Here is a 17,457-nt window from a genome sequence, read left to right as displayed (position 1 = left end):
GGGAACAAGGAGAAGAGGGAGACCAAATTGGAGGTGGAAAGATGGAGTGAAAAAGATTTTGTGTGATAGGGGCCTGAACATGCAGGAGGGTGAAAGGAGGGCAAGGAATAGAGTGAATTGGAGTGATGTGGTATACCGGGGTTGACGTGCTGTCAGTGGATTGAATCAAGGCATGTGAAGCGTCTGGGGTAAGCTATGGAAAGCTGTGTAGGTATGTATATTTGCGTGTGTGGACGTATGTATATACATGTGTATGGGGGGGGGTTGGGCCATTTCTTTCGTCTGTTTCCTTGCGCTACCTCGCAAACGCGGGAGACAGCGACAAAAAAAAAAAAAATATTTTCTATTTATTTTGCTTTGTCGCTGTCTCCCACGTTTGCGAGGTAGCGCAAGGAAACAGACGAAAGAAATGGCCCAACCCACCCCCATACACATGTATATACACACACGTCCACACACGTAAATATACATACCTATACATCTCAATGTACACATACATATATACACACACACACACATACATATATACCCATGCACACAATTCACACTGTCTGCCTTTATTCATTCCCATCGCCACCTCGCCACACATGGAATACCGGAATACCATCCCCCTCCCCCCTCATGTGTGCGGGGGTAGCGCTAGGAAAAGACAACAAAGGCCTCATTCGTTTGCACTGTCTCTAGCTGTCATGCAATAATGCCCGAAACCACAGCTCCCTTTCCACATCCAGGCCCCACACAGCTTTCCATGGTTTACCCCAGATGCTTCACATGCCTTGATTCAATCCACTGACAGCACGTCAACCCCGGTATACCACATCGATCCAATTCACTCTATTCCTTGCCCGCCTTTCACCCTCCTGCATGTTCAGGCCCCGATCACTCAAAATCTTTTTCACTCCATCTTTCCACCTCCAATTTGGCCTCCCACTTCTCCGCGTTCCCTCCACCTCCGACACATATATCCTCTTGGTCAATCTTTCCTCACTCATTCTCTCCATGTGCCCAAACCATTTCAAAACACCCTCTTCTGCTCTCTCAACCACACTCTTTTTATTTCCACACATCTCTCTTACCCTTACATTACTTACTCAATCAAACCACCTCACACCACACATTGTCCTCAAACATCTCATTTCCAGCACATACACACTCCTGCACACAACTCTTTCCATAGCCCACGCCTCGCAACCATACAACATTGTTGGAACCACTATTCCTTCAAACATATCCATTTTTGCTTTCCGAGATAATGTTCTCGACTTCCACACATTCTTCAATGCTCCCAGGATTTTCGCCCCCTCCCCCACCCTATGATTCACTTCCGCTTCCATGGTTCCATCCACTGCCAGATCCACTCCCAGATATCTAAAACACTTTACTTCCTCCAGTTTTTCTCCATTCAAACTTACCTCCCAATTGACTTGACACCTCAACCCTACTGTACCTAATAACCTTGCTCTTATTCACATTTACTCTTAACTTTCTTCTTTCACACACTTTACCAAACTCAGTCACCAGCTTCTGCAGTTTCTCACATGAATCAGCCACCAGTGCTGTATCATCAGCGAACAACAACTGACTCACTTCCCAAGCTCTTTCATCCACAACAGACTTCATTCTTGCCCCTCTTTCCAAAACTCTTGCATTCACCTCCCTAACAACCCCATCCATAAACAAATTAAACAACCATGGAGACATCACACACCCCTGCCGCAAACCTACATTCACTGAGAACCAATCACTTTCCTCTCTTCCTACACGTACACATGCCTTACATCCTCGATAAAAACTTTTCACTGCTTCTAACAACTTGCCACCCCACACCATATATTCTTAATACCTTCCACAGAGCATCTCTATCAACTCTATCATATGCCTTCTCCAGATCCATAAATGCTACATACAAATCCATTTGCTTTTCTAAGTATTTCTCACATACATTCTTCAAAGCAAACACCTGATCCACACATCCTCTACCACTTCTGAAGCCACACTGCTCTTCCCCAATCTGATGCTCTGTACATGCCTTCACCCACTCAGTCAATACCCTCCCATATAATTTACCAGGAATACTCAACAAACTTATACCGCTGTAATTTGAGCACTCACTCTTATCCCCTTTGCCTTTGTACAATGGCACTATGCACGCATTTCGCCAATCCTCAGGCACCTCACCATGAGTCATACATACATTAAATAACCTTACCAACCAGTCAACAATACCTACTCACAGTAAATATAATCAGAACCCATGATAAATTCAAATACATACCCACAGATATAAATAGCATCCCATGGTAGATATAAATACCACCCCAAGGTAGATATACATACCTACTGGTGGAACATATAAAGACTAATCCATGATAGATATAAGAACCAACCCATGGCAGATCTAAATACAAATCCACGGTAGATATAATCACCTACCCATGGAAGATGTAAATACCAACCCATGGAAGATATAAATACCAACCCATGGTAGATTTAAACACAAATCCACAGTAGATATAAATACTTCCTCATGGAAGATATAAATACCAACCCATGGTAGATGTAAATGCTAACCCATGTATATAAGCACCAATATGAAATTTAATGTCTCCATGAAATTTCTACATCATCACTATGAATGGTATCACCAGTAAAACCCATATAATGGGATTCCCAATGTAAGTAATGATAGGGCATGAGATATGTTTAGTAATAAGAAGAGTATGGTTGAAAGAGCTACAGGGGTGTGCTGAAATGGATTGGGAGGCTGGCAGAGAAAATGTTAGAAGTGGTGAAAAAGATGAGGGTAGACCAAATTGGATATGGAAAGATGGAGTGGAAAAGGTGTGATCTTTCGACTGAACATGCAGGAAAGTGCAATGCATGCAAGAAATAATGTGATCCGGAGTGTTGTTGTATACAGGGGGTGATGTGCTTTCAGTGATTGAATTAGGGCATAAGAAGTGGCTGGGGGAACCACTCTTAAATCCACCTATTTCTTTTTCACCTCCTTCCAGTATAGTTTCTTATTATCCTGAAACTTTTCACGTAACTTTCTTCCAAAATCTTAATCTACTCTTTCTTTGCTTTCCTCTATCAACTTCTTAACATTCCACTTGCATATTCTGTATTCTTCCCTCCTCCTCTACTGAATTCCACTGGTCCATTCCTATTGAGCAATCTACCATATGCCTTCTTCCTCTCTTCCACAGCATTTGTAGTCTCTTCTTTCCACCATGCATTGCCCTTTTTATTTCTGTATCTCACTACCTTGTATCCAACTACTGATTGTACAACCTTAACTGGTATTTCTCTAAACATTTTAAATGTCTCATTCACATATGACTGCATTGCTACATTCACTACACTTCCATCTAAGCTTTCAGTTACCTTCCTTTCATACTCCCCTTGTCCTGATTCATCTTCTCATTTGCCAACACTTTTACCTCTCCATTCTTCCTTTTGCCATACCTCCACTTCTCCCTGATCCGCATACCCACAAGAACCACAAAATGGTCAGTTTCCAAAGAATACTTTCACAACTCTAGCATCCAGCACAGCCTTTCTCAATCTTTCATCCACTGCCACATAGTCACAGCCATTTGTTTTTCTCTTCCATAATTCCTCATCCATGCATGTCTGTAGATTATCTTGTGTTGAAAAAAGGTGTTCACAAGGAATAAGCCACTCTTAGCACAAATATCCACAAGATAGCTTCTCTTCCATTATGTAGCATTTATGTAGCATTTATGGATCTGGAGAAGGCATATGATAGAGTTGATAGAGATGCTCTGTGGAAGGTATTAAGAATATATGGTGTGGGAGGCAAGTTGTTAGAAGCAGTGAAAAGTTTTTATCGAGGATGTAAGGCATGTGTACGTGTAGGAAGAGAGGAAAGTGATTGGTTCTCAGTGAATGTAGGTTTGCGGCAGGGGTGTGTGATGTCTCCATGGTTGTTTAATTTGTTTATGGATGGGGTTGTTAGGGAGGTAAATGCAAGAGTTTTGGAAAGAGGGGCAAGTATGAAGTCTGTTGGGGATGAGAGAGCTTGGGAAGTGAGTCAGTTGTTGTTCGCTGATGATACAGCGCTGGTGGCTGATTCATGTGAGAAACTGCAGAAGCTGGTGACTGAGTTTGGTAAAGTGTGTGGAAGAAGAAAGTTAAGAGTAAATGTGAATAAGAGCAAGGTTATTAGGTACAGTAGGGTTGAGGGTCAAGTCAATTGGGAGGTGAGTTTGAATGGAGAAAAACTGGAGGAAGTGAAGTGTTTTAGATATCTGGGAGTGGATCTGGCAGCGGATGGAACCATGGAAGCGGAAGTGGATCATAGGGTGGGGGAGGGGGCGAAAATTCTGGGGGCCTTGAAGAATGTGTGGAAGTCGAGAACATTATCTCGGAAAGCAAAAATGGGTATGTTTGAAGGAATAGTGGTTCCAACAATGTTGTATGGTTGCGAGGCGTGGGCTATGGATAGAGTTGTGCGCAGGAGGATGGATGCGCTGGAAATGAGATGTTTGAGGACAATGTGTGGTGTGAGGTGGTTTGATCGAGTGAGTAACGTAAGGGTAAGAGAGATGTGTGGAAATAAAAAGAGCGTGGTTGAGAGAGCAGAAGAGGGTGTTTTGAAGTGGTTTGGGCACATGGAGAGGATGAGTGAGGAAAGATTGACAAAGAGGATATATGTGTCGGAGGTGGAGGGAACAAGGAGAAGAGGGAGACCAAATTGGAGGTGGAAAGATGGAGTGAAAAAGATTTTGTGTGATAGGGGCCTGAACATGCAGGAGGGTGAAAGGAGGGCAAGGAATAGAGTGAATTGGAGTGATGTGGTATACCGGGGTTGACGTGCTGTCAGTGGATTGAATCAAGGCATGTGAAGCGTCTGGGGTAAGCTATGGAAAGCTGTGTAGGTATGTATATTTGCGTGTGTGGACGTATGTATATACATGTGTATGGGGGGGGGGTTGGGCCATTTCTTTCGTCTGTTTCCTTGCGCTACCTCGCAAACGCGGGAGACAGCGACAAAGTATAATAAAAAATAATAAAAAAATAATAGCTTCCATTTTCATTTACTCCAGGTACTCTCCATTTACCAACAGTCTCACCAATTCCATCACATCCCACTTTCGCATTCATATCACCCAATATGACCACGTTTCTCTCATTCTCAAAACTGTTTATACAGTCACTCAAATTCCTCCAAAAAAGCTTCATTTCATCCTTCCTTCTTACAGTCTTCATATTCGCAGGCACATATTCACATGCCCATGCATATTTTTTATTCCCAGTCTTTCCTTTCACAATCACCATTCTTGATCCATACCATTCATGCTCTGTAACACATTCCCATAATCTTGGTGTTTGGAGAAATGCACATCCTTCTTTTCCTCTTCCCTGATAATTTTCACTCATTCCTGTCCATACCACACCTCTTTCCATGCCCTCGCATAACTTGCATTCATCATTTCCATTTCCACTCCACACATCCTGCAATCAAAGGTTTTGCTATCTGATTTTTCATCTCTTTCATTGTTCTCAGATAAAACATATCAGGGCTTCCATTTTATCAATTTTCGTTGTTTATTGCTTAAAGTATATCTTCAGCTTTTATGCCAATTTGTTGATCCTTCCCCTCTTATCACTAAAACTGGATTTAGGACATAGGTTGTCTTCAGATGCCAATGCAGACGCAAAAAAGTCACGTAATATTTCTGGTACCTCAACGATGCTGAGTGGAATAACTTGCATAACTTCTTTTCTGACTTTCCTTGGATCATGCAAATGTCACCATTTTTAGATTGCATGCTCTGTAACACATTCCCATAATCTTGGTGTTTGGAGAAATGCACATCCTTCTTTTCCTCTTCCCTGATAATTTTCACTCATTCCTGTCCATACCACACCTCTTTCCATGCCCTCCCATAACTTGCATTCATCATTTCCATTTCCACTCCACACATCCTGCAATCAAAGGTTTTGCTATCTGATTTTTCATCTCTTTCATTGTTCTCAGATAAAACATATCAGGGCTTCCATTTTATTAATTTTCGTTGTTTATTGCTTAAAGTATATCTTCAGCTTTTATGCCAATTTGTTGATCCTTCCCCTCTTATCACTAAAACTGGATTCAGGACATAGGTTGTCTTCAGATGCCAATGCAGACGCAAAAAAGTCACGTAATATTTCTGGCACCTCAACGATGCTGAGTGGAATAACTTGCATAACTTCTTTTCTGACTTTCCTTGGATCATGCAAATGTCACCATTTTTAGATTGCATGGGGATAGAAACATGTTTAAGTTTAGCATATACAGAAAACCTACCAATGTTTGTTCATATATTCATTATTACTCAGCTCAACATGACAGTTAAATGAATAACTTATATAACTTCTTTTCTGACTTTCCTTGGATCATGCAAATGTTACCATTTTTAGATTGCATGATCCATAGGGATAGAAACATGTTTAAGTTTAGCACATACAGAAAACCCACCATTGTTTGTTCACATGTTCATTATTACTCAGCTCAACATGACAGTTAAATTATCATCATTCCAATTAAATGTTCCTTAGGGCATGACATATAGGCAGTCTGGAATTTAATGATGATGAGTTTGAGAAGATTTATTGTATTGGATCCAAGCTAAAGTATCCTAGATCTTTCACTGATAAATCCCATTAGTTGGCAAAGAAATCATTTTATATAGTTAAACCCAAACCTCCCCTTGATACCAAAAATCTTTTAGTTCTCCCTTTTAGTAATAATTTTACATTACCTCTAAGGGGAAAAGAAGATGGAGACCTAATTGGAAATGGAAGGATGGAGTGAACAAGCTTTTGAGCTCAAAGCCTGAACATGCAGTAGGGTGAAAGGTGTGCTTGGGACAGAGTGAATTGGAGTAATGTGGTATAAAGGGGGTGATGTGCTCTCAATGGATTGACTCAGGCCCATGAAAAGGTCTGTGGGGGCTCATGAATAAGGGGCTGCAATATTGGCACATTACGCAAAATGGCTGTAGAATGAATGCACGTGAATTAGGGCTTCCTTCCTCTCCTCTTGGCATTACCTTGCTACTACACAAAGAGGCAAACAAATATAAAAGAAAAAAGAATACAATCTTGCTCTTTATGGTGTTCAGTTAGATTGTTATCATTTTAGTGCTTTTATTGTATGAAATACAACATACTGTATATACAAATACCCAATCAATTTATAATCAAGAGATATGTTAGGACATTAATTCTCCACACAAACATTAACAATTTTATGAATGTCATAAGACTTCTTGGGTGCTGTGAATGATCACAGGATTACTGTCCTTTATTCACAGAATATATTGTTCCAACATATCACTGAATATACAAAATATAAAGTACAAACAGCCATATTCATGCCTATTGAGAAAATATTTTTCCATAATCAAAATATATCCAACATGGGACAATGACATAAAACGTTCCTACTTCTGTCAGTTTCAGACTAGTTAATGTGCATACACAAATTTTTTGTACTATGAATTCCATTATCTTTTGGCTATATCACAAAAAAAGAATATCAAGACAGCAAAGAAAGTCTCTCTCTACCCTCAGAGTTTTTAGCCAGTTTTCATTCTCCAGTTCTACCAATACAAAAATAAATCTAAATAAAAATTCCTTCAACTACAATACAGTACATGAAGTCTTCAGAATACAGCAAAAACTCTCAAGCAATAAAGAACATTTAATCAAATGTATAGCCTTCTCTAATTTTTCATCTCAACATGTCTATCATGTTAGTTGAGCTTCACTTTATCAAAAAAAAAAAAAAAAATGTACCCATTGTCACCTTTTTCTTAACCAATTACAATCAGTCAATCAATGATCAGCAAACATCAAATGAAATATGCTACTGCATGTGTAAGACCTTCTAATTCACTGTAAATACACAATATCCAGCTCGACCAGGATGCCTTTTAGCTGATTATGCATAACAGCATATTTGTACTATGGGTAATGTTATGGAGGATTTTAATTCAAATTCATTTAGAAACATGAAACTGATTTCTAACAAAATGTTTAATAAATGTATTCCTCTATATACCTAATGGTACAGCCACTTCCTAAACTCTTGAAAGAACACTGAAAAGCTCACAACCCTCGTATTCCAATCATGACTGTAAAGGAACCACTGTGAATCTTGAGCCTGTGATTCATAGCAAGCGCACCTAGGTGCCTCGCTCTGGTAACAGAGCTGTTCTGGTGAGGGTGGAGGTGATAGCAACACACTTATCAGTGCCTACTCACACAACCCAGCTGCATCCCATGTGCTGTGGAGCTCTGTGCTAGATACACTCCTAATTGTCCTCAGTATTAGGAAAGTGGGCTAAACTTTCCTTAATGAGGTCTTGTTGCTTATATGCTATCAGGACCTGGTTGGTTCACTATAATTGAATGATCCTGAGTCCCAGAGATATTTTCTGTAATCTTTCCTTGATTTATTCTAATATTTTGCCAAATCCACCCTGGTATTAATGCATTCCAGGTAGGTCAAGTTACATGTGTTTGATTAGGTCAGTTTATGTATTTGATTTACCAAAACCATGCAAATATAATGCAGCTATCCTCAGTAAATCTGTATCGGGTTGGTTCATTATAATTGAATGATCCTGTGTCCTAGAAATATTTTCTGTAATCATTCCTTGATTCACTCTAATATTTTGCCAAATCCACCCTGGTTGTAATGCATTCCAGGTAGGTCAAGTTACTTGTGTTTGGTTAGGTCTTTTTACATATTTGATTTACCGAAACCATGCAAATATAATGCAACTGTCCCGAGTAAATCTGTATCACATGCCACGGACTGTAGTGAAGTCTCATTTACATCTGCTATACTGGAGTGAATAAATATTGTTCAGAATCATAAAATGTTGAAGTGAAATTCAGGTATAAACATTTTTCTAACTGTAAAGTGGCCATATATTCATACATAAAATCAATATATGAATGAACAACTTGAAATCAAACTTTAACACACTCTAAGTATATTGATGGATTTTTCAATAATGATTCTCCATCAAGAATGTTGAAACAAATAAAGCAATGGGGTAACAAGGTGTAATGACTTACTAACATGGGGAAGGTATGTGGCCTAGTCAGTGCTCTTATAGCTCTAACATGCATCTACAACCTCATTGGCAAGAATACTGCTGATATAAATCCTCTTAGGTAAGAATATTGCTGAAACAAATCCTTGCAGGCGAGAATACTGCTGAGAGAATCCTTCTTATGATAAACTTTTGCTGAGCTAAATATATACATTTTAAAGCTTCCTGTCACGTTTCAGAATTACTGATAATTGTAGATGTGTGCTACTGTTGTTACACTCGTGCTTCTGACTTACTGAAGCCACATATCGAAAATTCAGCTCTACTTAATTTGAATGTTTTTTGTGCACAGTTTCGTCCTTGTGTGTGTGTGGCATATGTCCATACTATATTACTTAGAAAGGCATACTTGATAGGTTTATACATCAGAGAGAGGGTAGGGGGTCACATTATGGAAACCTGAAAACTTTCTCAGCCAGCCACACGTGAAGAGTTCTCATTTAGCCTTTAAATGTCCCATCACACAAGAACGCATTATGTCTTAATGCACATATTTCGATAATGTGCCTAGAAAAAGCACAAATGCACATATGAAACATTTAAAAGTTAAGGGTGGTCGGTTTCCTTGACAGTTAAATGAAGTGAGGACACCAATTCGAAAAAGTTCCGAACAACAGCACATAACATCTACAATGATTGGTAGTGCTAACACTTGAGAGGAAGTTCAGGTGTCTATACTAAGTGGGCAGCAGTTTCTCTTACAGGAACAAAGGATGCATTTTTGAAAGTGCACTTTACAAAGAAGTGTTGCATCTCCCATCCTTGAGAGCAAGAAGGTAGTTAAAGAGTCACATGGCCCTACACTAGTATTCCCTATTCCATGCTGGTCTAAGTGTTTCTTCCTTGCATGTTATTAGCTATTGTGCCTAATGATAACAAATTACCCCGTTCTGATGAGATCATAATTCGAATACGAGAGCTGTGAGCCACCAATAGAGCTTCAAGAGTTTGGTCAGCAACTGTACCAACATAAATTCAATTAACAAATGTAAATTTTCTCAGATGGGATGTGAATGGATGAACCCATTCTCTGCCTGTTCCTGGCAATACCTTGCTAACACAGGAAATGACATTCAAGTATGAAAATATATATATTTTCTGCTGTTTCAACATTTCCTAAAAACATCATTATCACATATGAAACATCAACAGCCAATTCTAGCTTGACGGGATCCCTGACTTACAAGCATCTGACCTACAAACACCCATACTTACAAACAAACTTCAAAAAACAATATCTAATTCCTAACTGATTATTACACAATCAAGTACTCATAATTACAAGCTGCAGAACTGCACCATTTTTCATCAAGTGTTGCATAATATGATGTTCTATTAATCATATTCACTTCAGAACACAACATCAAATACAGTATACAGTAAGGTACAGGTGTTTATTCTAATCTTATGCACTTCTTTATATTTTCTTATATGAACAGATAAACTTAGTAACAGAAACCTAACCAGTCAGTAACCTGGGGACCCCCTATATTTAAAACTGGCTTTAGCAATTTCAGTAATCCAAAACCATGTCACAAATTTAGCCAAGCTCTGGGACCCCTATATATGAAACTGATTTTACGAATTTCTGTGATCCAACACCGTGTCACAAATCTAGTCATACAGAACTTTGAAAATAAACTACACCTGTTACTGCACTGAAACTTTTCAGGCATTTCACCAAAATACTCGATTGTCAGCAAGATGAGAAAAAATTCCCAAACACAAAGAATCTGCAACAGAACCAGACATAAAATTATTCTGACTTTTCCTACCTACACATTAAAAAATAAACAGCATAGCAAAGGACACTGAAGTCATAACAAATTCATTTCATTCATAACAATTATCTCTAAGAATTGTTTCATGACACCGCACCTATGCTGGATTTAACAAGCTCTTACTCTGCTTCTTGATTTGAGAAGACTATTACAGGCAAAGTATCTTTCTAATAAACCACACATAAGAGGGGTATTGGAGAACAAAAAGCTCATTCATATGAATAACTCATTCCAAGGCATGATTACTTTTATTACTCATTTCTCCTTTTGCATAAAAAAATCTTTCAGGATTACAGACGATTAATGAAAAAAGTCTTTTATCTTACCCAGTAACCTAAAGCCTTGCTTGCTCAGATACTAAAAGCATTATATTTTGATGTTTGATACAAAAATTTCAAAACTGGCTTTAAAAACTTTGGCATGTACTTGAAGTAATGTGCATCATGTATCAGATATGATGAAACCCCTGATTTTCTTAAAATGGCTAGATGCACAAGGCAGAGCAAGGAGTCCCACAAGTTTTGGGACGAATCATCTGCTCTCTTGCAATGTAGTGCCACGCAAGTTCTGGCCACAACTATGCACCTCATTCTGCCCATACCTGCAACAAAATCTAGTAAAGTATTCACTTTTCAATGATGTTTAAAGCAAAACTTGAAATTCAATAAATTTCTTAGATTCAATTTAATTCATTATGCTTCAATAATAGAACATAAAAGAATTACAATGTACTATAAAGCTATAAACAAAACAATTAGTCAAATATTTTTTACTAACCAAGGACTGTGACGGATCAGTTTTGTCAAGCCTGGAGAATAATGACTGGGTGGTTATTGATCACCCCACCCATACCTCACCTAACTCCTGCCCAACGTGCAAAATCTAAAAGATCTCGCACAGGTATATCACGTGCATGAGCCTTCACCCTCAAATTGCGATCTTCTGTCAAAAGCACTACCTCTCGGTATAACCGTCGCACACCAGCTGAGAATGAAGTCAACATGAAACTAGCAATGGTAATAATATTGCTTTACATCTTAAAGACTATCACTGGCAGAACATGACATGGGAGAACTCCAACAAATTATAGAAAACAAAAAGGTACAGAAGATGCCAGTTTAAACAGAAACCTTCAAAGTCATCAAGCAGCAACAGGTTGAATAGCAATGATTCATTAAATGAATGAATGATATAGAGACTCAAAAGTTAAAAGGCTTTCATGGCCTCTTTCTTTTCCAGCGAGTCCTATTTCATCACTACACTCAGAATCTAGCCTTATATGGTGGTTAGGTTTACAATATTAATCTTTAAGCTGCTATAATCATCAAATGATTATGCATGGTTACCTGCTAATATTGTCAGTTAATGATTTCATGATTCCCATACATTTAGAGAGGAAGACTGTTTGATGACAGAAACACAAAACAGGGATATTGAGGATTAGCTCTTCAAAATTTTACCATTCTAAGAAAAAGAATCTCGCATCAATCAAATATGTAAGTCTTATAAAAAGATAATATACCTAGGATTTTCACAAGAACATGATTTGCTCTAATACAGAAATTGAAAAAACTGCACAATGTAGCCAGGCTGATGGGATTACCTCTGATGGGTCGTCGCTGTGTAGAGTCACTACAGAAGTGGACACAGCAAGAGAGGATCTTGTCATCATTGGTGGCATCCTGTTAACCCAAACATAACAGTGATAAGAAAGCATTACATTAAGAGAATTTTTAATCACTTTACTAAACAATAGCTAAGTTAAAAGCTTATAACTCATGAAATAAACTACCAAGAGTGATAAAGCAAATACTGTGTGCCTAATATACGCTGCTATCCAAAGACGAGTTTGATCTCCAGGCTAGAGAGAATTTGTCTACACAAAAATATCACTGACATGATAATGCCCTGAATCAGCTAATCCCTTTAACGTGAACAGTATCATCCCAAGAAAATAAATGGTGTAATGGAAATGGATTTTTATTCAAAATTTCTGTGATGTCACATCTTGTATAACATCACTGTATCAGATCATGTTTCTATGGTTTAGGAGTCTCTCTCATCCCTCAGAAGAAAAACAAAAAAACATATAGCACAAGAATATGAAGACTAAAACACTACAACTTGGTAGTCAGTCGACATCAAAGTAATTCTAGATGAAGAGTTTTGTGTCTGACCCATGTAAACATTTCTGTCATGAACCTTGATCAGAAGGTACGTACCGGCATGTCGATTTCAGCAGTGAAGGTGGTGGAGGAGAGGACAGACCCCTGCGAAGTTACACATTTGAGGGAGTGCGGCTTGGAGTCCCGCAAGTAGTGAAGTGCAGCAGCAGCACCCTCCCGCACCCGCACCGCATGACCCACTGAGCCATATTTGGCTACAGCAGCATCCCGCGACAGTCCATCTAGCTCATTCAGAACTGCAGCAAGGATAAGCACAGATTATCATTATTTAAGCTAAGCTTACCTCATAACTCTAAAGTACAAGTACAGCACTATTACCATCTGGGGAAGCACTGGTGTCTCTGGAACCATGGAGATGAATGGAAGGAGATAAAGGATGGTTGGAAGACAGTTGCATAGTAATCATTTCAGGAAAGGTGCTGTGGTGTGCAGGTTTCACGCAATCAATGGAGATAACCTTTATCTTTCCACAATATTTGAAAAAGAAGTGTCTCAGGGTTCATGTCAGTCTTGTACTCTAAAAGGTCCTTCATAAGGATGCTGCAAGGGTCTTTGAACTGCATCAAAATGGACGAAGACGTGGCTTGTGATCTAGAGATCCTGTGGAACATAATGTCATTGGTGTGAAGGGGTTGCAAAGTGGGACAGGGCTAATAACAGCAAGTGCAGCACACATTCATTCTATGCAGGTAAAGGTTCCAGCATGGCAGCAAGGTGTGCTGGAGAATTCACATGGGAGCTTGGGAGCAGAACTGCAGGTCAGTTCGATAATAAATAGTTCACCTGGTAGCTTGAAAGCAGAACTGTAGGTCAGTTCTGCAGCTAATAAACTCCCATCTTCTTTCAATGCCCAGTGGATGTCAAGTAGGATGAGGGGGAGGTTATCATCTCAAGCACTGGAGTGAGGCTGCACCAGAAGTGAGGCTCTGAGTTGCCATAGGAACCTTCTAACCATACCACTGAATGCTCAGTGATGAGAAGAACCAAGAAACTACAGGAGGTCCTTCCAGAAGGCTAACTCAAGTTGTCAACGCTAGTCTGTGAGGACAGCAGAGCATAAACCAAACAAGAAACCTCAGTCAAAAAGGAAGGCACATGTGGTGGACTAAGGACACATCTAATATTTGTATAGTTTTGGGTCATCTAAAGAAACAGTGAAAACAGGTTAGGTGATAACAGTTATCACACAGTGGAGGAGGTAGAACCATCTGGAACCAATAGAACCTTCTGGGTATACCACTGGATGCTAGGTGATGAGAAGTACCAAGAAACTGCAGGTCTTTCCAGAAGAGTGACTCAATTTGTCAACCCTGGTCTGTGAGGACCGAAGAAGGTAAACCGAACTAGGAAACCCAGTCACACAGGAAGGTTCAACTGGTGGACTCAGGAGACGTATCTGATATTTGAATAGTTTTGAGCCAACTGAAGAAACAGTCCAGACAGGTTATGTGTAGCAGTTATCACACAGCAGAGGAGGAGGTCCAACAAAGTTCAAGTGCACCACATCAAACTTGCTAGAAGGAAAAGAAAACCACTAAAGTAGAGTCTGGGTGCCATGTGGGTCTTGGAATGCTGACATCAGAGACAGGTGGGCCCAGCACTGGATATCTGTACTGACCACAGCTGACCAACTCGCTTGATGAGGCACTGTAATGCTGGATGTCTGGATAGGCAAGGAAGTGGAGGGAACTGAAGATTTCTCTTTGGTGTGGTTTAGGAACAAGATGGCAAGAAAACCAAGTCAAGGGGTGTCACATGCAATCATTAGCCCAGAGCCAAGAATAAAAATTGATGACTTAGTGAGAGGTGTCGAGCGATCCAAGATAAAATGATATCATTCTTTGCTTCCTGATTTTACTTCCTGGTTTTACTTGAGGATGAAGAAAGAGTTCATCAAGATGCCCCTAAGAAGCTTGTGGAAAGGGTGGCAGATGACAGTACAAAGCAGATCAAAATGATGGTTGAAGCTTGTGATACCATGAAACTCATCCATCTTCTCTTCCAGGGAGAAGAAAACCACAGGGAAGAGAAGCCCTCTTCAGACATGAGGTGACCAAGGAAAGTAAGCAATAAGAGGCCAAACACACACTTTACCGGGTCAACCTGAACTCCACATTCTTGTTGCCGTGCAAAGAGTTGATGAATGTATTGCAAGAGTTGTTCCTTGTCACAGGTGGCCACGAGAAGTCATACATTTAAGCACAGAAGCTAGAGATGCTATGAAGTGCTTGGTCAATACAGCATTGGAACACCTGGACATCATTCCGAAATCCAGTCGGCACTAGGACAAATTTGGAGACTAAAGGGAAAGTCTTGCAAGTGGGGAAAAGGATAGCAGTCTATTTATGATGAGGTGTTTAGGATGAGGTAATTGTCACAAAGATGCTACTCACCAGATGCAAACTTTGGCAATGTATGCAGGGGATATGTCCAGCATATTTCTGAGGCACGAGTGATTTCCAGCTCCAGCATTCTGAATTTTGGACTAGTGTCCTTCGGACGTTTAGGAGGTAGACAATGAGGTTTGGCAAATGCATAAAGTCCATTGGTGTTGATGTAGTGGGTGATGATGTATCTAATGGTAAATGAGTTTAGTGCTCATTTGGTAATAATCAATTTCATTACAGTGTCAGTGAATGTGTTGTAGAATGTGGGGTGGAGTAGGTGTCACAGAGGTGTCTGTGAAGTACTAAACCCTGTTGTTCCTTGAGCCTACAAGGAGGTCAAGATATGCCACAAGTTGTAGCCTATTATGGGTTGCTGAACCTTGGCTATTTAGGATTTCCCATCATAATTTCTTCTGAAGATTTAGGCTCAAGGTTAGAGGCATCCATCCAACAGTGGGCATGGAGGTATATTGGCGGTGAAGATGTCATGTCGAGGGCAATGGTAAAACTTAGCTCCTGGTGCTGGCAAGATAACACAGAGAGTAATACCAGTCCTGATGATAATATAGCAGACAGACAAACAAGCAAAGATAACTATGGGGCATTTAGGTGGTAGGAGCAAAAACAACAACAGTTCCTGCTGGTGGTAATTCCTGACCTAATTCAGAGAGCCGGACATTTGTAGGACCATGCTCCATAACATTTGTGATATATTCAGTGCCTCAATAGCTGTGGTGCTCTGAAGCAATAAGTGGAGTTCTGCAATGGTAGTTAACTGAACCTGTTGAAGGCGAGTATTCAGTCTTGCCAAAAAGTCACATTCAATACATAATCAATGTGTTACCAGGTTGAGTCTTATATTGTTTAATTTAGAAAATACTTTCTAGTTAAATGTAATATACTTTCTGGTTAAATGGAATACTGCACCAAACTTAAAGAAACTTTTTCTTAAGAATATATAAGAATATGCCTCATATAATGTCCCTGCTTGTCATAACAATCAGAGTGAAGGTGGTTAATCACTCTTGAAGCATCATTTTTTAATCACTACATCATTCATACAAACACGCCCAAAGACTGTGTTAGTGTATCCTTATCAACATTTCTAGTCATGTTGTCCACAGCCATCAGCAACCGTAGGGATTGTACGAATTTCCTTTTCTTTAGAAAAAAAAACTGATGTGTTTATATATATCTAAGATCCATTTTGAAATAAATTTTTATCACATGCACAAAAGAACCCAGGTTCTGCCCACTACCAGGAACTGTACAGCAGCAGTTTATTAGTATCCATTGTATCTTGCATGGCAGTCTTCTTCAGGGTAGTTATTTCATGGATCATTTTCTTTATCATAAAATTGACTAAAAGTCCACATATAAATTCCACTTTGATGATATATTTTCACTTTCTTTGAAGCTCTATGAATGACTGTGAGGAGAGATTTTTTTAGCTATGTTACTTGGGTTCTAGCTACATCTACAGATACGAGATGGAGCCATACATCAACTGAGAATTCAAATGAGGGCGAGAACTATTACTCCTCATATGAAGGAGGTGTGCAATTCAACATGAAGTGAGGCTTAAGAAGGCACATCAAAGCCTGTCAAGTGGTCCTTCTGCAAGGGACGTCACAGTTTAAGGATTTTCTTTTTATGTTAGTTGAGATGGCACAAGTAGCTGAGGCCCTATTCAAGGCCTACCCATTAACACTATATATTTATATATATATAGAAAGAGTGTGGTTGAGAGAGAAGAAGAGGGTGTTTTGAAATGGTTTGGTCAAATGGAGAGAATGAGTGAGGAGGGAACGAGAAGTGGGAGACCAAATTGGAGGTGGAAAGATGGAGTGAAAAAGATTTTGAGTGATCAGGGCCTGAACATGCAGGAGGGTGCAAGGCGTGCAAGGAATAGAGTGAATTGGAACGATGTGGTATACCAGGGTCGACGTGCTGTCAATGGATTGAA

General features: G+C 39.6%; 2 protein-coding genes across 3 annotated transcripts in view; one reads left to right on the top strand and one right to left on the bottom strand.

Annotated features, from left to right (window-relative positions):
• Positions 1-17,457, top strand: part of Grip71 (WD repeat-containing protein Grip71) — a 209,319-nt gene that overhangs the window by 85,172 nt on the left and 106,690 nt on the right. The window lies entirely within an intron of this gene.
• The window catches only part of LOC139755553 (telomerase-binding protein EST1A-like), a 68,104-nt gene continuing 57,785 nt past the window's right edge, over positions 7,139-17,457 (bottom strand). For both annotated transcript variants that reach the window (XM_071674000.1, XM_071673999.1), the window contains 4 exons: positions 13,141-13,340; positions 12,522-12,600; positions 11,696-11,902; positions 7,139-11,519 (listed from right to left, as the gene is read on the bottom strand). In XM_071674000.1, the coding sequence (XP_071530101.1) occupies positions 11,772-11,902; positions 12,522-12,600; positions 13,141-13,340 (410 nt within the window). In that variant the 3' untranslated portion in view covers positions 7,139-11,519; positions 11,696-11,771. The remainder of the gene's footprint in view (positions 11,520-11,695; positions 11,903-12,521; positions 12,601-13,140; positions 13,341-17,457) is intronic.

This window comes from Panulirus ornatus, chromosome 19 (genome assembly GCF_036320965.1).
Source record: "Panulirus ornatus isolate Po-2019 chromosome 19, ASM3632096v1, whole genome shotgun sequence".
Classification (NCBI taxonomy): Eukaryota; Metazoa; Arthropoda; class Malacostraca; order Decapoda; family Palinuridae; genus Panulirus; species Panulirus ornatus.
Note: the sequence above shows the minus strand (reverse complement) of the source record. Positions and strands in the feature narration are given on the sequence as shown.